The following is a 25,669-nucleotide window of genomic DNA, read 5'->3' as shown; positions in this document are numbered from 1 at the left end:
CAAAATGTTCTTTGCATCTATGAATGTGTTTCTGTTCTGCTTGTTCATTTATTTTGTTCTTTGAGATTCCACATATAAGTGAAATCATGTGCTATTTCTCTTTCTCTCCCTGACTTCACTCAGCACAATACCCCCAGGTCCATCCATGTTGGTGCAGATGACAAGATTTCATTCTTTTTCGCGGCTGAGTCATGTTCCATTGTACATATGCACCACTTCTTTGTCCACTCATCTGTTGATGGGCACTTAGGTTGCTCCATAGCAGCGATTTTCAGCTGGTGTGCTGCAAGAATTTTAACACATGCAATACCTGACTGTTTAGTCAGGGGCACTGACCTCTTTTCCCTTAGGTTGTCAGATAAAAATGACAACAGCCAACACAACAATAGCCGTTTGGTGTGAATGAATGAAAATTATACCAATTTTTTTTTGTCAGACCAGCGAAATATATTTTTTGGTGCGCTGCAGAATTTTAGTAATTCGTTTATGTGTGCCATGAGGTGAGAAAGGTTGAAAATCACTGCTCTATATATTAGCTATTATAAATAATGCTGCAGTAAACATATGGATGCATATGTCTTTTCAATTTAGTGTTTTGGGTTTCTTTGGATAAATACCCAGAAATGGAGTTGCTGGGTCCTTCTTTGTTTCTTGTTACAGCCTTTGTTTTAAAGTCTATTTTGTCTGGCACAGGTATTGCTATCACAGCTTTTGCTTGTTTATTTGTTACCATTTTCATGAAATATCTTTACTTTCAGTCTGTGTGTGTTTTTTGATTTGAAGTGCATCTCTTGAAGACATCATATGTGACAGTATTGTTTAGTTTTCCATTCAGCCTCTGTATGGCTTTCGATTGGAGCATTTAATCCATTTGCACTTAAAGTAATTGTTGATAGATATGTATTTATTGCCAATTTATTATTCATATTTTTTAACCCCCTGCCCCCCTTCTTCTTAAAGAAGAGCCTTTAACATTTCTTGTAATACTGGTTTGGTGGTGATGAACTCCTTTAGCTTTTTCTTGTCTGGGGAACTCTTTACCTGTCCTTTGATTCTACATGGTAGCTTTGCTGGGTAGAGTAACCTTGGTTGTAGGTCCTTGCTTTTCATCACTTTGAATATTTCTTGCCAGTCTCTTCCTGCCTTCAAAGTTTCTGTAGAGAAATCAGCTGACAGTCTTAAGGGAGCTCCCTTGTAGGTAACTAACTGCTTTTCTCTTTGCTGCTTTTAAGATTCTCTCCTTGTCTTTAACCTTTCCCATTTTAATTATGATGTATCTTGGTGTGGGCCTCTTTGGGTTCCTCTTGTTTGGGACACTCTGTGCTTCCTGGACTTCTACGTCTATTTCCTTCACCAGGTTAGGGAAGTTTTCTGTCATTTTGTCACATAGGCTTTCATTTCCTTGCTTTCTCTCTTTTCCTTCTGGCAACCCCATGATGTGAATGTTGGTATGCTTGAAGTTGTCCCAGAGGCTTCTTATATTATTCTCATATTTTTTTTGCTTTTTTCTTTTGGTGTTCTGATTGGGTGTTTTCTGCTTCCTTATTTTCCAAATTGCTGATTTGATTCTCTGCTTCATCTACTCCACTGTTGATTTCCAGTCTTGGTGTGGCTGCCTCTTTATATCCATAGTTGTAGGACTTCTGTTCAGTTAGATTTCAGGTGGTGCTGAATGATGGTTGTTCTGTAGTTTAACTGTAGTTTTGATGTGATTGTGGGAGGATTCAAGTACCTCACTTACCTACACTGCCATCTTGAACCCAAGAATCCTTAACAAAGAACCATAGATCCTTCACCCTGTTTCCCCATAATGATGTTGCATTTGTCAAGATTTAGAAACCAATGTTGCTACATTACTATTAAGTAAAGTATAGACTTTATTCACTGGTTTTTCTACTAATGTTCTTTTTAAAAAAAAAAATGTTTTTATTGTTTACAGAGAGAGGAAGGGAGAGGGAAACAGAGATAGAAACACTGATGAGAGAGAAACATCGATTGGCTGCCTCCTGCACAGCCTCCACCGAGGACTGAGCCCGCAACCCGGGCATGTGCCCTGACCGGGAATTGAACATGTGACCTTTTAGTGCATGGGTCAACACTCAACCACTGAGCCACACTGGCCAGGTAACACCGTGTTTCTTAAACAGCAGGAATGTATTGACTCACACACTTCTGGTGTCCAGGAACCTATTTCATCCCTCTCTCCTGGTGGCTTACTGGCCACTGCTGGCTTTCCTTGGCTTCTTTTGCATCACCTGGTCTCTGCCTTTATCTTCGCATAGCATCCTCCTTGTGACATAGCATCCTCTCAGTGTGTCTTCATATTGCCTTCCCTCTGTGTGTGTCTGCCTCTGAGTCCAAACTTCCCCTTTTTATAAGGACACCAGTCACATTGTTTTAGGACGCACCCTAATGAATTCATCTTAACTTGATTATCTCTGTAAAAACCCTATTTCCGAATGAGATCACATTCTGAAGTAGTGGGGGTTAGGGCTTCAACCTATCTTCTTTTGGGGAGGGGGACACAATTCAACCCATAACAAGCCCTTTGCACATATTAGTTTTCCTTTCTCATTAAAGCTCCTTATCAAATAATATTAAATACCCTGCTCATTGCTTGGAACAGAGCAGACAATCAATATTTGTTGAATAAATGCATGAATGGACCCAAGATTTCATGGTGTTCTGAATTGTTCAGAGTTCTCTACTGACCCAGGAAATATCCCCCCTTTTAAAATAGTGACCTCAAGATCTTCTGACAAGAATATAAAGTTCCTAAGACTAGCTCCAGGCAGTTTCAAGAGCAGAGATCTGATTTCTCTTTGAATGTGCTCCATGTTGTTCCCATAGCCTGAGAAATTGCAGGAACGTCTTTCATTCCTGGAAAGGCTTTCCTTTGCCACAGACAAAGAATTAATTGTTCTAGCAAAGGCTGGAAAATTCCCTCCAGTCATTTTCAAAGAGGTTCCAACAATGAACAGGGGCTGGAAGGTGATATGAGAACATGGTGGTGGGTAATGGGACAGGTAGGCGCTCATGACTCTCAGCCCCAGACACCCACTAAGTCAGGAAGCTCTAACCAAAGGGGGAAATGCCATCTCTTCTTAATTCTTCATCCTTCAGGCCAGGGAACCCATGTACCTTGAGCATTGCCATATGTTAGAAATGTTTCTTCTGATACAGCAAAGTGACTCCAAGTCCACACTCTGGGGTTGGACTTCTGCAGTCTAACCTTGGCCCCACCACTGCCTTGCTGTGTGATCTCCAGCAAGTTACTTAACCTCTCTGTGCCTCAGCATCCCTGTTTGTAATTTGGGGGTAATAATTGTACCTACCTTATAACATATGTGATAACATTTATAATATACTTCCCACAGTGTATTCAAATCATGTTAGCAATTATTGTTTTATTATATTTTGCTGAGGACATGGCTAATGCTGAAGCTGATCATGGGGAGGTGAATTCTAGTGGCCAGGTTTTAGTAAACTTCCTTATCAATAAGATTGAATAAAATAACAGGAGCCTGTTCTTACCATTCTTGTTAGGGCTTTCTAGAACTCAACCCATCTCTCTCCTTTTCATTTCTCTGCTTTACCTCCTTAAGATCCTGAGTGCTCAGCCATGAGTTATTTCATTAATCCCCCCAGCAACACTATGAAATATAGATTGTAAGTTCTGTCTCATAGGTAAGGAACCTGAGACTCAGACAGGTAAGATGACTTGCAAGTGGTGAAGCTAGAATTCAAGCCAGGTGTGTTTGGCTCCAAGGCCACAGATTAGGGAGATGGTTCTGATGGGGATGAAATTGGTCCCCTGCAATTCTTCATCCTGCAGATCTCCCCTTAGGACCTAAGTGCAAAGTTTTCCACCAGCTTTCCTGTCCTGGACAATGCCCCCAGTTTGGACTGGCTTCTCCACCCCATCATTAAGGCCAGCCCCCTGCTCACTATCACACTGAACAGACCCCAGAAAACCCATTCACCCAACAGGTCAATGATTGATGATAAAGGCCACCTGTTAGGACACAGGATTCTCATCCTGGAGCACTTTGAATCATCATGGAGACCCTGGGAAGTATGTAGTGTCCTCCCCAGCTTTACAGGTGAGCAAGCTAAGGCTCAGAGAAGTTCTGTAACTGGTCGTATGCTGGGTCAGAACTTAGCTTTGAACCTTGGCCTGCTTCTCTGGTTTCTGCCACTCACAGTCTTTGTCAACACTACCTGTTTCTTCTGCTCCCCTGCATGGCAACCTGGGCTGATATTGGCAACCTGGGCTGATATTGGCCCCTGATACTTTCTCTTCACATACTGCCAGGGACCAGAAGGTCTTTGGGACCAGCTGGGCTTCAAGGAGAGTGGTGACAGCAGTGACAGGACATATTTGCTCAGAGGGACAGAGGTCACACTGGTTGGGGACCATGTGACAACAGAGCTCCCTGCAGGGGAGGCTGGGACTAGGTGGTAAAAGTCTATAGGAAAGCTATCTGATTTACATCACTCTCCTTTCTGACTCTTTTAGCATAGATGACAGGTTCTAGAATTCTCTGGCCTCTCTGAGTACCTGACCACAGGAATTTGGAGGCTCTTGAGCTTAGTCTCCTACTCTCCCTCGCAAGCCTACCAGTGGCAACCAGGTTCCTGGTTGTTTTGGAACTGCACGCAAAGGACACAGCCTAATGGAGCAGAAAGAGCTCTGAAAGGGGCTGGCTGTGCAACTGAGGCAGATGAATTTACCTTTCTGATCCTCAGTCTCCTCATCAGCAGGTGATCTCTACCTGCATAAGCTGCAATAAAGATTCAGCTAGATAACGCATATAAAGCAGTTTTGCAGGGGTTGGCACATAGTAAGCACTCAACAAACATGCACCCGCCATTATTATAGTAGAAATGGTGTCATTAACAACTGAAATCTTGGTGAAGGTTTTCTTATTGGTAGAGGGTCCAAGAACTAGATGGAATTGGAGTGGCGGTGTGTGTGGAGAGAATGTTCTTTGCCTATCCTACTGGCATCCATCCCAAAACACACATGCCCAAGGCCATCTCAGGAAATGCCAAACAGTTCTTGTCATTTACTCATCCTGGGGAGACAGGGTGTTCTTCAGGCCCACTTGGTCTTGGCTTAACGGTATGGACAACGCACCCACATCCACTCACATTCTCTTTCAGCACCAGGAGTCAATAAGGCCAGTAGCATGGGTGTCACAGAGCTACCCTGAAGGACCTCATAAGGCAAAAAGAAAGGCACCCAGATTTCAAAATAGCTCTCTGCATCCATACTTATATTTCGACTTTTCTTTGCTCTGATGGCAGAGTTCTTGTCTCCCTCCCTGACAAAGGTATGGTCACTGTACAGAGTCTCCAGGAGAAGGGGGGGGCAGGGCAGGACAATGGATTGTGCTTGGGGAGCCCCTTTGAGGTTTCAAGTCTTCTTTCCAGTTATGGCCTTTGGAAGGAAATAGTGTGCCATCTTTCACCCTCCACCCCTCTGTGCCCCACAGGTCCCCCGGCTGAGGTTTGACCTGGGTGACTGTGGAAGGTCATTCCCTCCAGCAGGAGCCTCCTTGATGTTAGGGAGCAGAAAAGACACAAAAGCCTTTCAGATGATGGTGACTGTCAGGCAAGACGGGAAATGTGGGGTTATTAGAGAGGACCACTGCGTTTACGAGGCCTCTTATCTTTATGACAGAGGCTCAAATGGGAAGCAAGATGCAATGATAAAGCGGCACCCATAAGATTCGGTTCTGGAGTGCGGGACAGTGCATTGGATGGGCAGCTGGGCCCGTGTTGCAGGAAGCCCGTGTAACTGCGAGAGTCTCTGTTAAGTCAGGGCCTGATGACACAGAGCTGGGAGATCCTGGTGGGCATGCTGGGGAATTCCCAGACCCACTGCAGCCCCTCCTGCCTCCCCAGCTCTGCCAACTAAATGTGGGGGCTCCCAGGCAGCCTCAGAAGCACTGCTTCGCACAAGTCCTCTCCCTCCACTCTTGGGGGAAGGCGACTCAGTGGAAGACCCAAACCGCTGGGACCTTGGGCAAGGTGGGGTGGGCACGAGATGGCAGGGAGCACAGGGGAACTTCCCATGGGCTGTGACTTCCCAGGAGGGAAAATGTGTAGCAGCCAGAAATATGACCAAACTACCCCAAACACAAAAACCGAATCCCAAACCAAGCAATAAAACAAAACCAGCTACATAAATTGCAAAACAATAAAAGAGTTCTATTTGTTCTTCAATAACATTAATATTGCAGTATTTCCATCAAGGTATAGAAAAAACCTGGAGCACTGGAATAAGAGGAACAGAAGGCCCCCCTTGTAGCATTCAAGTCACCTGTGCCTCCTCCCCACCCCACACGCTGTCCCCAGGGCAGGCATAAGTCTGTCGTCCAAACACAGAGTTCTGGACCCAAGACAGCCATTCTTGCTTTCGCTTGCAAGCTTGGCCGGCGTCTGGCCTCCCGCGGGAGCAGTCTTACTTCATAGCCCCTTACCCTGTTCACTGTAGAATCAAGGGCCCGCCGAGGCGGAGATGGAGGCGGAGGCAGAGGCGGAGGGTGCTGTGGGTGCCTGCTTGGGGCACTCAGGCAATGGAGGAGACCTCGCTGTGTTTCTGCCCTCTGCAGAAGAGAGTCCTGGGGGAGTGCCAGCAGCCGCCCTGGCTGCAGGGGTGATAGCAGGAGAGGATGGATATTAGCAGGGCCAGGGCGATGACAAGGGAGAGCGCCCAGTGCATGACGCCAGGGTAGATGAAGGGCAGGATGAGGGCAATGAGTAAGGCCAGGAGGAGCAGGTGTGCCACCAGGCCCCGGGCTGCCACTCGGTTGGCACTTGCCAAGTCCTGTTCATCCTCTCCCACCCAGCTGGGGTGCCCTGCTGTCAAGGTGGCAGGATTCACCAGCTCCTGAGGACAGAGCCACACCTCTGGGCATGACCGGGTGAGCCGCCCCACCACGGCCTCCTGGTCACTCAGGCTGCAGATGAGGCCCCCAGGGACGACGGTGGCCTTGCGGCACAGCGGGCAGGTGATGGCCCAGGTGTCGTTCTGCACGCACAGCAGGAGCTTCAGGCAGACGGCGCAGAAGGAGTGCTGGCAGCCCAGCAGCTTGGGAAGTCGGGCGCAGCTGTAGGGCTCGCGGCACACCAGGCACTCCAGGTCGCCGTCCGCGGAGCCACGATGACCCCCGGCAGGGCCCGCTGTGTCGGTGGTGGTGGCTGTTGCGGAGATGGGCTGGGGCTGGTGTGGAGCTGCCTTCTGCGGGACCTCAGCGCAGGCCATTCCGGGGATGGGAGCCGGCGGGATGTGGCAGCTCAGGGCCTGGGCGTGGACGAGGTGCTGGGGGACCTAGATGTAGTCTGACCTGAGGCGGTGTATCAAGCCTCCTTTCCTTCTTGTTAGGTGCCTGGTGACAACAGCCGTCTGGTACCTCTCTCTGTTGTCCCTTCAGTTATTATTATTTCTTTTCTAGAGTTAATCAGTAACTAGCAGCCTGGAGACTTTGAATTACCTGATAGAAGGGCCAGAGTGGGCAGGGCCTATTAGTGAATCAGAACTTTCCTGTTGGGGCCAGGTGCCTCAGGAATGCCCACAGGACAGGGGCTTGGGAGCTTTGGGATCAGGTGCCTCAGGAATGCCCGCAGGACAGGGGCTTGGGAGCTTTGGGATGCGTTAGAATTCCCATCACTGCCACCAGGCCACCCCTGGAGCCTTTTAACAGGCAGATCTCTAGCCCCCAAAACCCAGAGATGGATCCAGCAGGTCTGGATGGGGGATCTGAGAATCTGCACAGTTAACAAGCATTGTCATTCTAACACAGGTGGACTGGGGGACCCCACTTTGAGAAACACTGCCAGAGGCAGTCTCAGACAAAACCTTTGGATGTCAGGATTGGAGAGGGGTGGGGGTGGGGGGGTAGTTTGTGCTTTGAACACATTTGCAAGCAGGTGGCTCATGAAAAAGAGAGATGGGAAAGTATTCTGGGAAGGGGAGGGGGGAGGCCAGCTGAACAGTCGATCTATAGTTACTGATTCCCGAGCATCTCACTGGCACCCTCTTCACATACCTACTGATAGGTACCATTAGCTGTGTGCTAGACACATTCCACACCCAGTAGTAATGACAGCTGCCATTTATCTGGCCTACTCCTGTGCCAGGGGTCCTCTCTGCGGTCCCCTGGGATCCTGGAACAGTGCCATAAGGAGACACTGGGGGCCTGGAAGCAAAGGCAGGCTGGGGTCAGGGCAGGCCTACTGACTGCCCCCCAATGGGCCTTCCATGGGGCAGGAATCTAACAGCGTCCAAGGTCAGGTTCCCAGCCTCGAGTGTCCAGGAACTCAATCTCATCAGTTGCTGTGGAGGCGATTAGCTTCCAGTAAGGTGACTCAAGCTAACCGGCCTCCAGTGGGACTGACGGAGACAAGAGGCATGGCAGTTAAGAAACCTTAATCCCTTTACCTTGCCCTGCACGTCAGAGGGTGTGTGGAGTGGCACGTTCCACTCCCTCAAACAATTGCCTCACTCAGGCCACGCCAGATCCAGGACGTGCAGAGCAATCTTTGCTGCTCAAGGCACTTGTTGAGAGCCACATAGAGTCCAGCTCTTCTGACCTAGCTCTTTTCCCACCCCAAGGGGCAGGCGGTACCCTCTTTCTTCACTGTCCCCTGGGCCCTCTGTCTCTGAAATCTAATTCTCCACCCCCACCCCCAGCATGGCATCTCTTCTCCTTAGCCTTCAGTTTGTCAGTTATTTCCTCCCATTCTGTTTCCCGGAGGTCAAGCTGAAGGGCATCTCAGATCAAGCGCTGGGCATCTGTTTCGTCCCTATGTCAAGTATCCTTTTTCCCTTCTATAGTGGGCTGTGTCCCCTTTGGGCAAACACTGCTCCCCACTGTCATCCTGTGTGGTTCCCAGTTCCGTGGAAGGGGGAGGTGGTGTGAGTCAGGGCAGACCAGTCAGCATGTCCCACCCTGCTGGCTGCAGCCATTGGTTCAGACACAGGCATGTGATCTAAGCCAAATCAATAAGATTCTGTTCTGGGATTTTTGTCGGAACCACTAACAAATTTCTCTGCTTGGTTTCTAATCTAGAGGATGGAACTCTGGAGCTGCCAGGACCACTGGGTGCAAAGAAACTGCCTAAGAGTAAGGTCAGCACAAAAAAAAACAAGAGAGAAGAGTCAGAAAAAGGCCTATATTAAGTCGAAAGTGAACATTTCTTTGAGAAAGTTCCATTCCCTGAGAAACCACCGCTTTTAACAGCCCCATCCTTCATGTTGCTCCCATCCTACCACTTTGTTCCTTGAAGGTGCCTCGGCTTCACTATGACCTGCACTGGCTTTATGGTTGGATACCTGCCTTCTGTCACTTTACTAGCGGGGTGACCTGAGGAGAGTCATTTCCATTTCATTGAGGCTCAGTTTTTTAATTCGATAAAATGGAGACAATAATGCTGTAGGAAATTGTGGGAGATTACTTAACCCCCCCACCCCCCATCCAAACCTGCTCAGGGGAGGCTCAGTAATTTATGCACCTTGCTTTGTAAGTGACCTGGATGTAATTGATCCCTTCCAGGGACAGGAGATAAGACGCTTTGGTGATCTGCTCACCTAGTGCTTCCTAAAGCGCAGTGAATGCGGGTAGGGTCTGAGCATAGCCCGAAGCAGGTCTATCCCGGGGGAAGTGCACAACGTCTCTGGAGCCTTAAAAAGTTGAATTCATTCAGATGTCTCATTCTCGTCTGTGTTATATTTGTGCTTGCTGTAACATTAGAATTCAAAAACTCAGAGTCCTTCTGAATCTCCAAATAAAACATATTTGTTTTTTAATTGCTGTAGAACGAGGAACTCATTAATTCTCAGTGCAATTTTTCCCCCCTTTTGAAATGCAGTTTCTTTCATCCTGTGACTTCAAATACCCCAGGGGTTATAAGGACTTTGAGAAGCTCAGCGTCAAGCGGGGTTAGAATTTCACACCCAGCTGCAAGTGGGGAAACCGGAGCCAGTTCTCTTGATAGGGACCACTCGGAAATCCTGCTGTGCTGGTAACCACAGACCCGCACCCTACAAAGACACTTTTGATCTGAGTTTTAGGCTCTGCATCAAGTTGATTAGGAAAGGAGTGAGGGAGCAGCAATGTCATGAGGTCAAATGATCGGATCCTGGTCTGGCCTCTGATCTTGGCCAACCCACTCTCACTCCACACTCCAGTGGCCAAAGAGAGCGTGTCCCAGCCAAACGCCCTTCACTCAAGCCCCCCACCCCCTGCCACTGGCCGGTGTCCTAGCTCACACTCCTATTGCAGAACTCTCACCCCTGTGCTCCTGAGAATCCAGCTGGCTGCACCTCCACCCCCTCAGCAGCTGTGTGTCTGAGGATGGGTGGGTGGGGGGGACAGAGGAAGGGGATTTGGCGGGGGAGACAGGGGAAGGGGATTTGGGGGGGAGACAGGGGAAGGGGATTTGGGGGGGAGACAGAGGAAGGGAATTTGGGGGGGAAGACAGGAAGGGGATTTGGAAGGAAACTGACAACAGGACAATGAAGTGTGGAGGGGGCTGGGCAACGGTGCTAAAGAGAAAGTGCCCAGCGGACCAACTGCAGGAAGTTGGACCAACTGTGCTTGTTCCTTTTTCTGGTTTTTAAGAATAATTATGTAAAAAAAACAAAACAAAACCCATGCTTATTGTAAAAACAGAAAAAAGGAATTACTGGTGATCATAAAGAAGAAGACGTCAGTAATCAGCAATCTCACAGCCCACAGAGAGCCAGTTCTAATTCTGACATGTCCCTTTAGACTTCCTTCTTTGCATACTTACGCAAAAATGTTTCCTTTCATTAAAATTGGACCCTGCTGCTTATATTTTGGTAATGTGTATTTTTACTTAGTTTATTATACATCTCTTTTGCACATTAATAAATACACTTCAAATCATTCGTGAAGGTGGTTCTGTCATATGAATGTACATATTTTAGCTAATCAGTTCCCATGAGGGGAATGTTGAGGGTTTTTTTTTTCCATTTTCCACTGTTATTAATAGTCCTGCGACAAGCATCCACTGACATGTGCTTTTCATATCTTGCCCTTTCCAAGTTGCAATATGCATGCTATCTTCTCTATCTGCCTTTTCAGCTCAGAGCATCTGGTGGTTCAGGTCCCAAACTTGGATCTATGCTGAGTTGTTTATGAACCTGCTTTAAGACATGAAGGCTGGGAACTATCGTTGATGAGCAATAAATGGAACCACTTGTGTCCGACTCAGAATTGTCAAAGTACATCTACTCCTGAAGTTGCAGAAACCAAACGAGGAACCCCTCAGTCCACATTTTTTTGAATTCAGAATGATTCTAGTGTCTAGAACCATTTCTCACTGCCACTTCTAAACTGACTTTCCTGTTCCTCCCAGTCCCTCTCTCTTTGGCCAGCTCTAGTTCAGACTTCATCTTGGAACTCATCTCTGAACTACTTCTGACTATTTCCTGGGACACATGTAGCATGTCTCTGAGACTGCATTCTCTTAATTGCTCCTTCAACTCCATGCAGCTAAGCCAGTGGGCAAAGGGGACCCACACCTTTGCACCTGTCCTTGGCTCCTAGGAGAGCACACCTGGCCCCATCTTGGTGGAGATGGAGCAGCTCACAGGTTGTGAGAGGGGCTCGACTTCACCCTCTGAGACCTCTTTCCCGTGTCCTCTACTTGTTTGGACTAAGTATGTGTGAGTCCTGGAAAAGAGGAGTTTGAGGAAGAGGCATTCTTATTTCATCACAAGCATATCAGAAGCCCTGAAGTCTGGTCATGTCAGACACTGTTGCCTTAAACCATCAGATGGCCAACTCTTTCAAACGCCTGGATGAGAGAACTTTTATTTGGAGGAGTTCAGCTCAGCCATTCCTTTAGATCAGCATTTCTCAAACTGTGGTCCATGCATATCAAATGTGGTCTCTAGCTTTCTGTGAGCTTCTAAAAGACACTCCTGGAAAAACCAGGGGTGGATGGAGAGGGGGGTTCCCTCAAACTTGGAGAGTCACGTGACATTAGAATATGAAAAGCTCTTGGAAGTCCTGAAGTTAAAGTGCTATCTTGGTTTTGTTAATTCTGATTTTATCTTGAACTGACCTGCCTGTGAAACCCTTTTCTCTTGGAACAGTTATTAGTGCTGTGTATACCTATGGGGTTTTGAGGGATGCTGTTGAATCAAACTAAACCCTTAGAAACTTGCATTTGACTCTGCTTTCTAGGGGCTCTCAAGAGTTGTATTTTGGGGCTATTTTGTTGGCTTTCTTCAAAGGATACTCTAAGAAATAGGTTTATGAAATGACATAATTGACTCTTTCCCATTTTTGCTTTGGCCACCAGGAAGTTCAATGACAGCCACTGTGAAATAGCGCATTTGGCATGTGGTGCTACAGTCCATCCCCACCCATTCTCTTAGTCTATACTTCCCGATTCTAGTCTACGGTTCACCTAGACCTTGGTATATATTTTCTGTAGATTATTTTAAAACAGTTGTGGAGAGAGGAGATGTTCAAAAAAAGAAGAAATGAAATGAAGAAAAAATAATAGAGGAAGAATTGGTAAATATAGGACAGAAGGCAGAGGTAAGGATCAAGAGTGTGGGCGTGTAGCCTGGCATCCCTCTCTTGAGATTAAACCACGGACTCCCGCTTCCTCAGACCCATGCCGTCCTGGGTACTAGAGGTTTGGAGACAGCCTGTGCCTGTCTCAGATCACCTCTTCACTGTCCACTGCGTGCCACATTCCAGGCAGCACAGGGCTTGGATCTGGACCACTGGACCATGTGAAAATTAATCCTCCAAGCACAGCCTGTGACCCATTAAACCACTCTGCAGGGTAGTTAGGCCAAGGTCAGGAGGCTGTCAAACCAGCCCCATTTCTCTCGCAATGTCTAGCCCTGGCCTTTGCAGAGTCTGCCTGGGAGGAAGACACTGAACTAGAAATAATGGAGGGTCCTGGGCACCTGGGCTTTGAAACAGTGGTGGGAAGGCTGGGTTTGAGTAGACTGGCTGGTCCAACAGAGCTGTGTTCAAATCCTAGCTGTGTGTCCTTGAGCAACCAACTTCATGTCTTTGATTCTTAGTTTCCTCATCTTTCAAATGGAGATCGAAAGAGTGTCTGTGCCAGGAATCTCTGAGTCTTAAGAGTCAGACAACTCAACTCAAGCTTGCATAGCTCACAAATAAAGGGCGTTTCTTCGCTTAGGTGGCCAAGAAGTCCAGGGGTGGTCTGGCTTTAGGCAAGTCTTGCCGTTGTGGCTCTCACGAGAGTTAGCATTTGTTGAATGCTTTTTATGGATTAGTCATTTAGTTCCTCCACCACGCCTATGAGGTAGATATTATTCTGCTTCATGATGAGGAAACTAGGTCACAGAGAGGTAAAGTGGCATTACACTGCAAGTAAGTGGTAGCTGGGACATCATCCGAGGGTGTCTGGCTCCTGAACCATCACTCTAACCACTACGCCACACCGGGTGAGATTCCTCCTTTGCTGGCAAGGCATGAATGTGAACATGTATCTTCAGGGACAAAGAGGGAGTCCCAAATACCCAGCTCTCCCTGCTCCCACACTGCCACCGCACCACCACAGTTTGCCTTGAGTCCCAGGACTCATCTCATGAGACGCTTTATCTCAGTGTTGCCAATAACCACCAGGACTCCAGATCCTAGGTCACCCCTCATCTTGAGCTTGCTAATCTTCAAAAGGCTCTATCATGCCTTCTTCTGTCCCTTTTCCACCTCTCCCTGACTCCGACAAACTTCCACTGAGCCCTGTGGATTTCACAGTTGGTTATCAGCAAAAATCCCTATATCTTGACTTCTTTCCTGTTTCAAACTCTCCTTTGAATTAGGCTTGCAGTAAACATGTAAAGAACATTTGTATAGTGTTTTATAGTTAACAGAGGTATACTTCTGTACTTTCATTTAATATTCTTGACAACCCTGTGAGGTAGAAATTAATATACCCATTGTAGAGACAAGCAAAATGAGACATAAGTGAAGATCTTAAATTTTAGGACATCAGCTCTTTTTATTCATCTTTGTACCCTTGCTCCGTAACATACTCTTTGGCATATAATAATTGTTCTATAAATGATGGCTGAATGTCTCCAAATAGAAAAGGCAAGTCTCAAATCCAGAACTATGACTTCATATCTCATGTATTTTCCCTATTAAATTAAACTTTTAAACATTAATTTTAATTACACAAGTATTGCACGAATATGTATCCATCCTAAAATTTAATGCACTACAGGTGAGTCTAACTTCTTCATGACCACCTTTACCAACCCCTCCATGGCCCCCAATCCCATCCCTTCTACAGGGGTAGCCTCGCTTATCAGTTTGGGGTTCTCCCTCAGTCCTGTTGCTGTGCATTTGTGTTTTTCTCTGAATCACACTGTATCCAAGTTCATGGCCACCTTTGACTGACCATCCTGGAACATTACTGTTTTCTCTGGAAAATAACCCCACCTGTAACTGAAACCCAGGTTCGGCTGCCTGCTGTAAAGAGAGCCAAACTCATGAGACAGGTGCTGGTGAGAAAGGAAAAAGGTTTATTCAAGTGTTGCCATCTGACAAGATGAGGGACTCTTGTCGCAAAGCCCATCTCCCCTCCTCAGTGTAGGCAGAGGTTTTTATAAGGCGGGAGATGGAAAGCAGAACAAAGAAATCAAGGAGAGGGGGTTAAAAAGTTCTCTACATGCAGGCCAGCACAGTCTATTTTGATAAGGACCTTGAAACTGGTCAAATGATGATCTGATGTGCATCCTCCTGGTTTCGTTTGAAGATCAGCAAATCTTTCAGAGCTGAAATGCCTGAAAGTCGGAGTCTGTATCTTCTGAAGTTAGTCCCTAGGATTCTTATACAACCATGCTGTTTAATCTACAAGCTACATATTAGTCAGAGTCAGCATTTACAGAAACAATGTCAAAAACATGGTGGGGTGGGTTACAATTCTCCACTGTTACGCACCTGCTTCCTCCCTCTCTTTTCTCTGTCGACCTTGATTTTCTATCTCTCTTTTTATAAAAACACCATAGTCATCTCACCAGCAATCGAACCACCCTCCTCTGCACAGAGGCCTCAAGAAGATTTATTTCCATCTCAGAATGGTTTGTAGCCTTGCCCCAGCCTTGTCCCTATGTCACAGGAAAAATTACCAGGGTTGTTTGGCTATTCCCTGATAGTGGCCTTGTCCCCTAAAAGAAATAGCTATGACCCCAAAAAAGGAGGAAGGAGAGGCAGAATATTTTCCAAATGTAAGAGTATGAGGATGAGGTTGTGCAAGGGTGAAAAGTGGGCTTGGAATATTTTTCTTTCTTTGTTCACCTTCTGTGTGACTCTTCACCCTACGGAGTCAGCAGTGCCCATTTATCTTCAAAAAAACAACTAAGCCAGCAACTAGGGAGACCTTACTCCAGTTTGTATTGGGACTGAGGTCAAAGCACGTGGTTGGCAGTGTAAGATTGCTGGCAAAAAAAATGGATCTCTTATTAAAAATAAAATGGAACTCAATAAAAGAAATTCACCTGAAATCAGATTTTGTTTAAGGAGTGTGAAGAACATATTACTTGTGTATATGTGATCATTTACAGAGAAAAATCTGTATTTTTGTCCTCATAATGGTGGATAGTTTCTCCTCCTTCATCCCAGGAACGTAGTAGGAAGCAGAAGTTTCCAGGCCCTCTTATAGCAGAGCCTCCCCCAGCCCCAGGACTTGAGTTGGGAGAGGCAACCTTTAGGGAAGGGACAGAGGAGAAATTTGAGAGAGCTTCCCCAGAGAACAAGAACTGTAGGACAGAAAAATTTTATGAGTTCCAGAAAAAGGGAGCAGGCAGGACCTCTGATGGGAATAATTATGGGCTGAGCAGAGGGAGTTCTGACCCCAGACACAGAGACTCTGGGCCTGGACAAGGATCTCCTGTGTTCATGCTTGGCTTGAAGGCAGCAGAAATGCCACCTTCAGGGCAGGCTGGTATGGTGGATCTGGCAAGTCCAGCTTGGGCTGACAATTGGTGGGTCTCTCCCAGAATGTTCTAGATTGCAAAAGTCCTCAGGACTTTTGCACATTCCTAGAGAGAGGAGGGCCTCAAAAAATGTGAATGAGATGGAATTTTCCTGCATCAAGGCAAGCATTAGATTTAGAGACTGAGCATTTCCTTATGCCAGATTATTAGGGAGTTCAATGAACACCCATTAAATAAACGCTGACTTTGACCCAAATAATTTTTATACTTCTTTTACTTTCAGTTTTTATCTCCATAGGTGTATTCCATTAAATATTTTACGAGATTCCAATAAAGCTGTGTCACATACAAAAATCTCATTTTATCCTCACATTGCACTTTGATGGTGAATAAGGCAGGTATTGTCTAATTTGCTGAAAACCGGAGAGAAATCTGATCCATAAAGGAGTCTTTCATGACTCTTTTCTGTGTCCTGGGAGGCCTACATTGGGCCCCATGCTGTTCCACTTAACCTTGAGACTGGCTACCAGCACTTCCAGTCTTGTGGCTTCTACCAATCTTAGAATTAGCCAACATTTTGCTTCTCTAATTTTCATTCCTTTGATATGCCTTGACCTATGCACATGAGACTACCCTACAGCCTGTTTCTGTCTCCCATCAGTACTCCATGCCTGGCTGTTATCCCCATCAATTCTAATCTTGTTAACATGGGGACACTTCTGTTTCTTTGCTTCAACCACTGGTTCAGATCTAACAGACATTTAGTGAGCACCTCCTATGTGTCAGGCATTGTGTGAGGCATTCTCATATGGTCCTTCATTTACTCTTCTGTGGGAGGTATAACTGGCCCTGATTTTCAAATGTGGCATCTAAGGTTCAGAAACATTAAGGGCTATGCCAAGGTCACCCAGCTAGGAAGTGGTAGAACAAGGAGTCACATCTTCCTATTCTGGGTCTGAGTCTCTGTCCTGTGTTTAACCCCACTTGGTTGCCTTACACAGTTCCCAGGCTCTCCATCCATTTCCAAATAGAAAATAAGATAAATATTAAAAGGAAATCTATGCTGTATTTCTCTGAATCCCAATGGAATGTTAGTACCTGCCCTGTTTTAAAGTCATCCCAGGAGTAAGAACTCAGTTTTGACTAATATCTTAGACACTCCACTATAATGGCAGCCCTGGATCTTACAGCTCAGTGTCCCAAAGTGAGTCTCATGGAGCAGCCATTGGATGGGATGTTTTGCAAACAAGGGATTCCACTGGCAAACAAGCTTGGGAAATGGGGCGTTAGGTAAAGCTAAACAGGATTTGACTCTGCATATTTTCTTACACAAACATGTGCAGCATTTGAATTGCCAAGGGGTGATGGGTGCATATTGTATATTGCAATGTTTCCCAAACTTATTTAATCATGGAACCTCCTCTTCCCTTTTAGATAGAACATCTCCCAGGACTGGGATTCGGCAGAGCAGGGGTTCAGAAACTCTGCTGCAGCTTCATTCAACTGAGGACATTTCAGCTTTTCCACATGTGCCCCTACAACCACCAAAGTGATCCTGGTCTTTAAAAACAGCCAATGGGAAAACTGAGCTGATGTGGCTTCCCTAGCAGGAAAAGTCCCTTTGTTCATATATAAAGATGATGGAGTTGACAGGTCACCAGTGGACACTACTGCTTCAGACAGGGTCCTAAATGATGATCAGAGCAACCCTCATCCTTCAGAAGGGGACACTGAGCGCAGAGAGAGAAACCACCTTGTCCTAGGTCACGCAGATGAGACCACAATCCCATTGTCCAACACTGGGGGATAAACCTCACTGAGTGCCACTTTACATACTTTATTTACTTTGCTTAACTTTTATGAATGATATGTGTACAGAATTTATATACTCTTCATAGTAACTGTCTATAAAGGTAGGGTTGTCTGATAAAATTTAGAACAGCCAGTTGAGTTTGAATTTCAGATAAACAACAATTAATATTATAATGAAAAACTGTTCATTACTTACTTGTATTTTTATTTGCTAAGTCTTACACTCTTGCGGCTCCATTGCTGGAATTTCAGCCAGTGTGAGATGTCAATATAGGAGATCTATTCGGGGGCAGGGATACCGTTCCAAAGCTACCCAAACTCATGCAATTGAGGCAGCACTTTTCTTGTCCTGGAAGAGGCCTTTCCAAAGGGTGGGCCTCAGTGACAAATCATTCTTCAAACTTCATTCTAAGGTAAGGTGGAGAGAGGGATCCTTGGAAGCCCCCTTGATGGAACTTGACCTTAGTACCACTTTGAAGAAATGAGAAGAAAATAACAACTGAAAGAACATGACACTTGCCCCATTATTAGCCATCTAGGTGGTGGAGCAGGTTTTTCCAGGTGTGTCCAAGTTGCCATGTCAACAGGCACATCAGCCTGCACCCACTCTGTAGTTTTCAGAGAAACCCTCTCCTCTTCCTGGTATCCTTTGCTCTGGGGATCAGCTTCCTCAGATGACCCTGAGTGAGTCTGCACCCCAGGGAAGCCCTCGGTTCCCTCTCTGTCTCTCAGAATCTAGAAACACCTCTGTAAGCAGGGATGGAAAGGCGACAAAAAATCACCAACTTGAGTGTCAAACCAAAGGTCTGCTGCTTCCTGACTAGGTGGCCATGGCAAATGTTTTAACCTCCCCAGGCCTCAGAAAGTGAGAATAATGATAGAATCTTTATTAGAGAGTTGGGTGAGAATTAAATAAAATAATGCATGAACATGCTTTAGGACAGTAGTGAATGGTCAATTAATAACTTGAGTGGTTATTAATGCTCTGAAAATTCAAGATATGGGATCATCCAATCCTTAGGGACACTCATAGATCTGGCACGTACCTGTCTCCCACTGTCCTCTCCCTTATGGCCCAGAGTCTACTTTGCACATTTCTTAGAAAAGAAGTGGTTTTCTGCATGAGGTAAAGCCCCCCACTGCAGGAGGAAATTCAGGGGGGTGGAACAGACTGGGTGTTGTATTTTGATCTCTTTTATGACTCACCTGCTTTGACTTAGAAACTGCCTTTGAAAATGAAGACAATAAAACATTTCCCCTTTTACTGCCCTATCCTTATTTCCCAATTTATGAGGCTAGCAGGAGCTATGATTAGCTTGTAAACGCTCTGATCTTCCTTGCAAAATAGCATTGGACCGAAGTGATGAGGACAGCTGCAGTTTACTGGTATGAAGATTTGTTCAACCCTTCCCGATGCCTGGAACTGAAGACTGTTCTAACTGGACTCCAGCAGGTATAGACGGACATAGTATGAAGCTCAATCTTGAGAACCAATAATCCTAAGATTGGTATTTGCGCCTGAATCCATGTGTCTAGAAACATTTGTTGACATCAAATAGGCAGCGGAAAGATTGAGATGAACCTTTGGCAACCTCTCAGAGGTAGAGGAACTGAAGTAGGATTTTTGAAATTCTATACAGGGTAGTGATCTTGGTAAACCATTTCCATTTTTAGCTGAGGCTCAAAAGGTCTATGGCCTAGGAAAAAGGGTAAAATGGAAGTAAACCAGCTATAGCACCTACTGTAGCCAGTCTTTGAACCACCAGAGTGGCCTTCTAACCTCAGTCTTTGAACTTGATTAATTGTTGTAGACAGATAGTACCCTCAGGGGTTTGATAGACAATAAGGAAAATCTTCTTTGGAAGAACATAACATCATCTTAGGCCTCAAATTATTTTAACAAATAGGTTTAAAAATACAATATCCAATAAGTAATTAAAGATAACCAGCACACCGAATGACAAGACACCATGAACAAGAGTAAACAGAAACAACAGACAACAGAAACAGACCCATGGGAACTACTGTTGTTAGAATGATCAGAAACCAACAATAAAGCAACTGTACTTACTATGTTCAAGGAGATACAAACTAAGCTGAAAAATTTTGTCAGGAAACAGGAAGTGATAAAAAATTACATGGCAGATTAAAAAGAAAACCAAATACAAAATCTAGAACTGAAAATTATTAGAAGTAAAGTGGAGAATGCAATGCATCAGATTAGATACAGCTAAAGAAAGGATTAACAGCAGTGAATTGTAAGACAAGTCAAAAGAAAATCTCCAGAGAAAAGGACAGGGAGTCTAAAAGGTGTGAGCTACAGAAGAGAATAAATGACATAGAATGCTTAATTTAGGATTAATTAGAGTCCCAGAAGGAGCAAAGCGAATGGAGACAAGCTATCAATCGTGTCATAGTTGACAGTGAGCAAATAGGAGTTGATGAGCAAAAGGGAGGACAGGCCCATTTGTCAAATTCCTACTATGTGCCATTTGCTGTCCTGGGAGCTTTATATTGATTATCTCATTTTAAAGTGAATGAAAACATAAGGCATGCAGTTCTCTTCTTCCCTCTTAGATGCCTGAGAACTAAAAGCCTTGTAGGGATCTCCTCATAGAAGAACAGTCCTGGAGGAAGGAGAAAGAGAAAAGATGTTTTATGTTCCAGGGAAGGTCTTGATTTTCAAGCTCCACTGCAAACTCTGAGCTCAAGGAGGAGGGCGATCACTTAGTTGAGCAAGATTCCCTCCTGCTATATCCCCAGGCAATTAAAAAATTTTTAGTAACACAAGTTCTGCAAGGTCCTAAGGACCTAATTGTTCTCTTCCTATAGTCACAAACCTTCCAAGAAATAAATGTCCAGTACAGTAAAAACCATCCCCTTCTGGAAAGGTGAGAAGAGGAAAAGGGTTAAAATTTCATGAGACTGATTAAATTAGATTCAAAACGCTGTAGTCGGTTATGCTCAGCCAGCAACCACTATGAGTATGCAATGCATAGCACATTCAATATTTACAACACTTTAAGCTTGTATTAGTCGGTATAATAATGCTAGGTGTTATAACAAATAAACCCTAACATTTCAGAAGTTAAACATAATCAAAGTTTGTTTTCCTCTCACTTAACAGTCCAGTGAGGGCATTCCTGGCAAAGGGGTGTTTTTTCTCCATATTGTGACTCAGGGACCCAGGCCTGGAAGTGATACGCATCACTTCTGTTCACATCTCAGTGGTAAAAAATTGTGCTTGGCCACATCTGGATGCAAGAGGGACTGGAAAATGGAATCCATGGTTGGGCAGCTGCCTTTTACCAACAGCTTCACACTACAGAAGAGGAAGCATGGATTTTTGATGGGCAGCAAGCCATCTCTTCTGTAAAAGTATTATTATCAATAATAATACTTCATCATCATCATCACAATTATCATTCCCGATCTTGGATGGGGACACTGAGTCTCCAGTGCTTAAGTAACTTCCCCAAGGTCTGTAGCTGGTAAATGATGGAGGCAGGATTTGAACCTAGGTAGTCCATTTGCAAATTTCAAGTGCTTGCCACTGTAACCTGCTAGCTAACAGTGATGGATAAGATATAGCTCCCACTGTCAGGAGAAAGGTGATGTCAGGTGTGTCCTTGAAATCTCATTTTCAAGGACAAAGCACTTGAAATAAGCTAAATAAGCACTTGAAAAGAAGTACTTTCACAGTCCATCAAAGTCAGAACTCAAATGCTGCATTCTCCGAGGGGTCTTCCTTGCTCCCCTTATCTTCCAACCACCCTGCACCCCCAGGCACTCTATTTCCTGTAATTTTGTGTGTTTTCTTCATAGCGCCATTACCATCTAAAACCAGGCACATATTGGTTTCCTTGTGGATTGACTAGCTTCCCTGCTAAAATATAAGCTCCCTGAAAGCAGGGAGCTTGTCTGTCTTGCTCACTTTATATCCCAGTGCTCATAAAAGAGCCTGGCACACAGTAAATCCTCAATACATTTTTGTGAAATGCATGAGTAAGCATATCTACAAAGTGCTGTCAGAGCAGATGGATTAATTTATTCACTCTCAACATATGATTCATTTACTTACATATTCATTCATTCATTCATTCATTCATTCATTCATTCATTCATTCATAGACTCTTTCTCAAATGCCAGGGCCTGATCTGAGTATAGATGATAGTCTTTGGTCTAAGGGTAACTTGGGAAACCCTGAAGGCTTCCTGTAGGTGGTAATGTTAGAGCTGGAGCAAATGTTTAATTGTGAGTTGGGAAAGGGGATGTCATATTACTTCTTTTCACACTTTTACATCTTCATTTGATCTGTTACCAAATGCATTGCTCCCCCAGGTTTGTAAACTACTGTTGTTCAGCAAGGAAGACCAGCCTGGCAATCACTTTATGACTGCAAAGTTCCTGAACCATATAGACAATAAAAAGGCAGAGTATATACTCACAATGGGTCAAGGTGGGCTTGTCCTTTCTTTCTCACTTAGAGGGGACCAAGGACAGGTTCTGAGTGCACAGCAAAGGGTTAGCAGCTTTCTTTAGCCTATAAATAAAATCACCCAGCCATCTACCTGATGGCCAGACTATCTCAAATTCCTCACGCACAGCAAAGCTAATGTCACAGCTGTAAGCATGAATGTCCACAGGGAGGTTTTTTAAAAAAAATATGTGTTCATAGTCTACAATATTCTTTTTGGCCAATCCAAGACAATGGGTATGGCAGCTACTCCATTCCTGACACTAACGAATACGCTTAGATAATCACAAGTGACATGCCTGGCACGAATCAAAGTCAGGATTTGCTGCTGACGAAATGGGGTATTTGCCCTTTGCCTTAACAGGCCGCTCCAGCCCTGGCATTGTGAGCGCTGGCGCCGAGGGAACTGGATTAGAGCGAAGACCCAGGTGTTCGCATCTCATAATTCGCAAGAACTGTTCACATCTTTTGGGGGACTTCTTTTTATAACCATTGCAATAAAATTTTAATGTCTGAGACTTAGAAAAACACAGACATGCAACAATGCAAACAAAAAAAATAAAAGTCACTTCCATTTCCAAGAGCCCAGAGGTAATCCACTGAGCATTCTGATACCTATTCTTTCATTCTTTCTCTGAGCATGTGTCTTTTTTGCAGAAAAGGGATCCTTACCTCTTTGCAAACTGTTTGTTTTTTTTTCCGCCTCGTAACACACTGTATACATTATTCCATTCCATTTCATTCGACCAATCATTTTCTGCCAGGCTGTTTGCAATGGCTACAGATTATTATGCTATGGTACCCGTGGCATCTAGTTTATTTGAAAAACCCTGCTCTTGATGCACATTTAGGCTGTTTAGTACTTGCCCGTGATAACAAATGCCGTAATGATTATTTTTGAGATTAGGTATCAAACAGTGCACACACCTTTGAAGCATGACCCATTAAAAAGAATTAAGTATAGTTGACATACAATATTATCTTAGTTTCAGGTGTTCAGCACAGTAATTCGACATCTGTATACCTTACGAAGTGATCACCATGACAACTCTAGTAACCTCCTGTCACCTTACGAAACGTGACATGTTTCACCAGCAAAATGGAGCAATCCTGGTGGCTCTAGCTGCGTAAGTGAAAACAAAGGCTAATTTAAATAAAGCGTGTATGTGTGTGTGTGATATTACGATTAACTGCAAATACAAAAATGAAATACTTATTTTTTTGAATAGATCTACCCCAAATGGGTCATTTTTAACTCCAATTCCTTTTTCTTCTACCTGAATGAGAGGAAGAGGGGGAGAGAGAGAAGAGAGAGGGAGAGGGAGAGAGGGGGGAGAGGGGGGCAGGGGAGGGAGAGGGGGGAGAGAGAAGAGGTGGGGGAGGAGAGGGAGAGGGAGAGAGGGGAGCGAGGGGGGGGGGGAGCGAGGGGGAGGGGGAGAGATGCCTGCCACGTCTGCTGGGCAGTAGCCGGGGCAGTGGAACCGCCAGACTTGACCTCCTCTCAGGACGCTGTTGAGCTCGTGCCTTGCACCTGGAGGCCCGCAGGCGCCTGAAACATTTCTCTTCCTTTGAGAGCTCCCATCTCCGGGCCTGTCTCCCGGCACAGGCCCTTGAGTCCCCCCATCTTCTCAAAGAAGAGGAGTGGTCACAGAAGCCCAGGCAGTTCCCTGGGACGCCAGCAGCGTGCCTTCTTCAAAGGACAGTGATGTCTCTGAAAGGGCTAACAGTGGCCTCCAGCTGCTGGACAGGAAGGGACAGTGGTCCCGGCCAGATGCAGGGACTTTGTCGCTGAGCTTCATTCTCGCTCGGGGCCATGTGCGTCCAGCTGTGCAGCCTAGGTGGCTCCCCGGAGGGCCAGCTTGCTGGTGGCAGTGGCTCGCCTTGGCGAATGGCCCCAGGCGGCTTCCCCAGCAGCTTTCAGGATGGCCCTTGGTGTCTCCAGTTTGAAGAGAGCAATGGAAGGGCCTAGCTTCCTCGCCCAGGATCGCAGGGTCAGGAAGGGGTAGAGCTGGGAATCGAACCCCCTCTGTCTGATCCCAGGGCCCTAGACTCTTGCCAGCTTGCCTCATTGCCACCGTGGCTGAGTGGTAGCCTGTGTTTTGCAGCTCAGTTTACAGGTGCATTTTAAACTCCTCAGGGCCAGGAAGATTTTGACTACTAAAGCAATTTTTTTGGTAGTCTGTGTTTTAAGGCTTCAGCAATGCCATTTCCTACCCATCATAAATGTTAATGGTCTGAAAAACTTGGAGATAAATATAATTAAAGAATCCTAAGAACATGGAAATGCTTTTATCTGAGAATGTGGGCTTTTGGTGGCCATGGTGAAAGGGATCGACTCATCTTTGAGGACTAGGCTTAGGATAGTTTAGACGCTTTCCCCAGGCTCTTGCCCCACCCCCACAGTTCTGGATGGGGTGCTCTAGCCCCCTAAGTCTGGCACTGGAGAGGTGACGTGATAATTCAGTGTCCATCTTTGATAGTTGCTTCTCCCAGGCACGAGAACCTTCTTATCACCGGCACCTTGGGTACCCAACAGAGGAGCCTGGGCCTGGCTCTCTAGCTCAGTGGTTCTCACTCTGTCACTTCCTGCATCTGTCCGGCCCGCTCGATGCCCATTTCTGGAGCCTCTCAGCCACAGATGACAAAGACAGAGTCCACTAAGTCTAGTGGAGAAAGGCAGATAGCCACTGTGAGTATTTAATAACAAAAAGCTGAACACAAATAAACAAAAGCTGCATGCAGCCACATGGATACATATTTAAAAATACAATGTTTTGTAAGCAATAAAAGTCACAGAATGATCTATCCACCTTGGTGTCATTTATGGAAAGAATGCTAAACTATCCTGCATTCTGTGTGGTGACACACGATGAACAGCACGTTTATGAGACTGGTTACCTCAAGGATAAGGGGGGGGGTGACTGTTGGGGAAGGGCGTCCACGGGGCGTCAGTTGTGTGTGTGACCTTTTATTTCCCAAGGAAACTACTGCACATACTGGTGTACATCACATTACTCTATGTGTGTGATCATTATTTTATTTAAAAAGGCAGCCTTTAAAGATAGCACACATACACACCTATCTCAATTCTGTATTTAAAAATACGTTTATGTTTGTTGTAGCAAAAAGGTGGGAGGAAATATTACGTTAAATCACATGAAATTATCACTTTTGCAGGTTAAAAACAGTCGAATATCAGCAATCTCATGCGGTTCGACCCAATACACCAAGATGGCAATAATCACTATCCCTGAGAGTGAGGTTATGGATGTTTTTTCCTTTTATTATTCTTTAATGTCTTTTTCATTTTTCTACCATGAACACACTATATTTTTCATACCAGAAAGGTTTCCATGCGGGTGTTTGAGAGGGAAGAGAGAAAGCTGTCTTTCTGCCGCCCCCTTGTGTG

The 25,669-nt window shown here is 45.4% G+C and overlaps 2 protein-coding genes across 2 annotated transcripts in view; one reads left to right on the top strand and one right to left on the bottom strand.

Moving 5' to 3' along the window:
• OTUD3 (OTU deubiquitinase 3) overlaps positions 1-25,669 on the top strand; it is a 63,313-nt gene that overhangs the window by 4,784 nt on the left and 32,860 nt on the right. Inside the window, exons 2-3 of the mRNA XM_016214644.2 lie at positions 17,405-19,235; positions 23,247-23,387. Of these exons, the coding sequence (XP_016070130.2) occupies positions 23,302-23,387 (86 nt within the window). The 5' untranslated portion in view covers positions 17,405-19,235; positions 23,247-23,301. The remainder of the gene's footprint in view (positions 1-17,404; positions 19,236-23,246; positions 23,388-25,669) is intronic.
• Positions 6,578-7,347, bottom strand: RNF186 (ring finger protein 186). Its single transcript, XM_016214529.2, has one exon. It carries the CDS (start codon positions 7,271-7,273, stop codon positions 6,578-6,580), a length of 696 nt encoding a protein of 231 aa, XP_016070015.2. The 5' UTR covers positions 7,274-7,347.

The sequence above is a fragment of the Miniopterus natalensis genome, chromosome 9, assembly GCF_054644295.1.
Source record: "Miniopterus natalensis isolate mMinNat1 chromosome 9, mMinNat1.hap1, whole genome shotgun sequence".
NCBI classification, from domain to species: domain Eukaryota; kingdom Metazoa; phylum Chordata; class Mammalia; order Chiroptera; family Miniopteridae; genus Miniopterus; species Miniopterus natalensis.
This window is presented reverse-complemented; position numbering and strand designations above follow the sequence as displayed.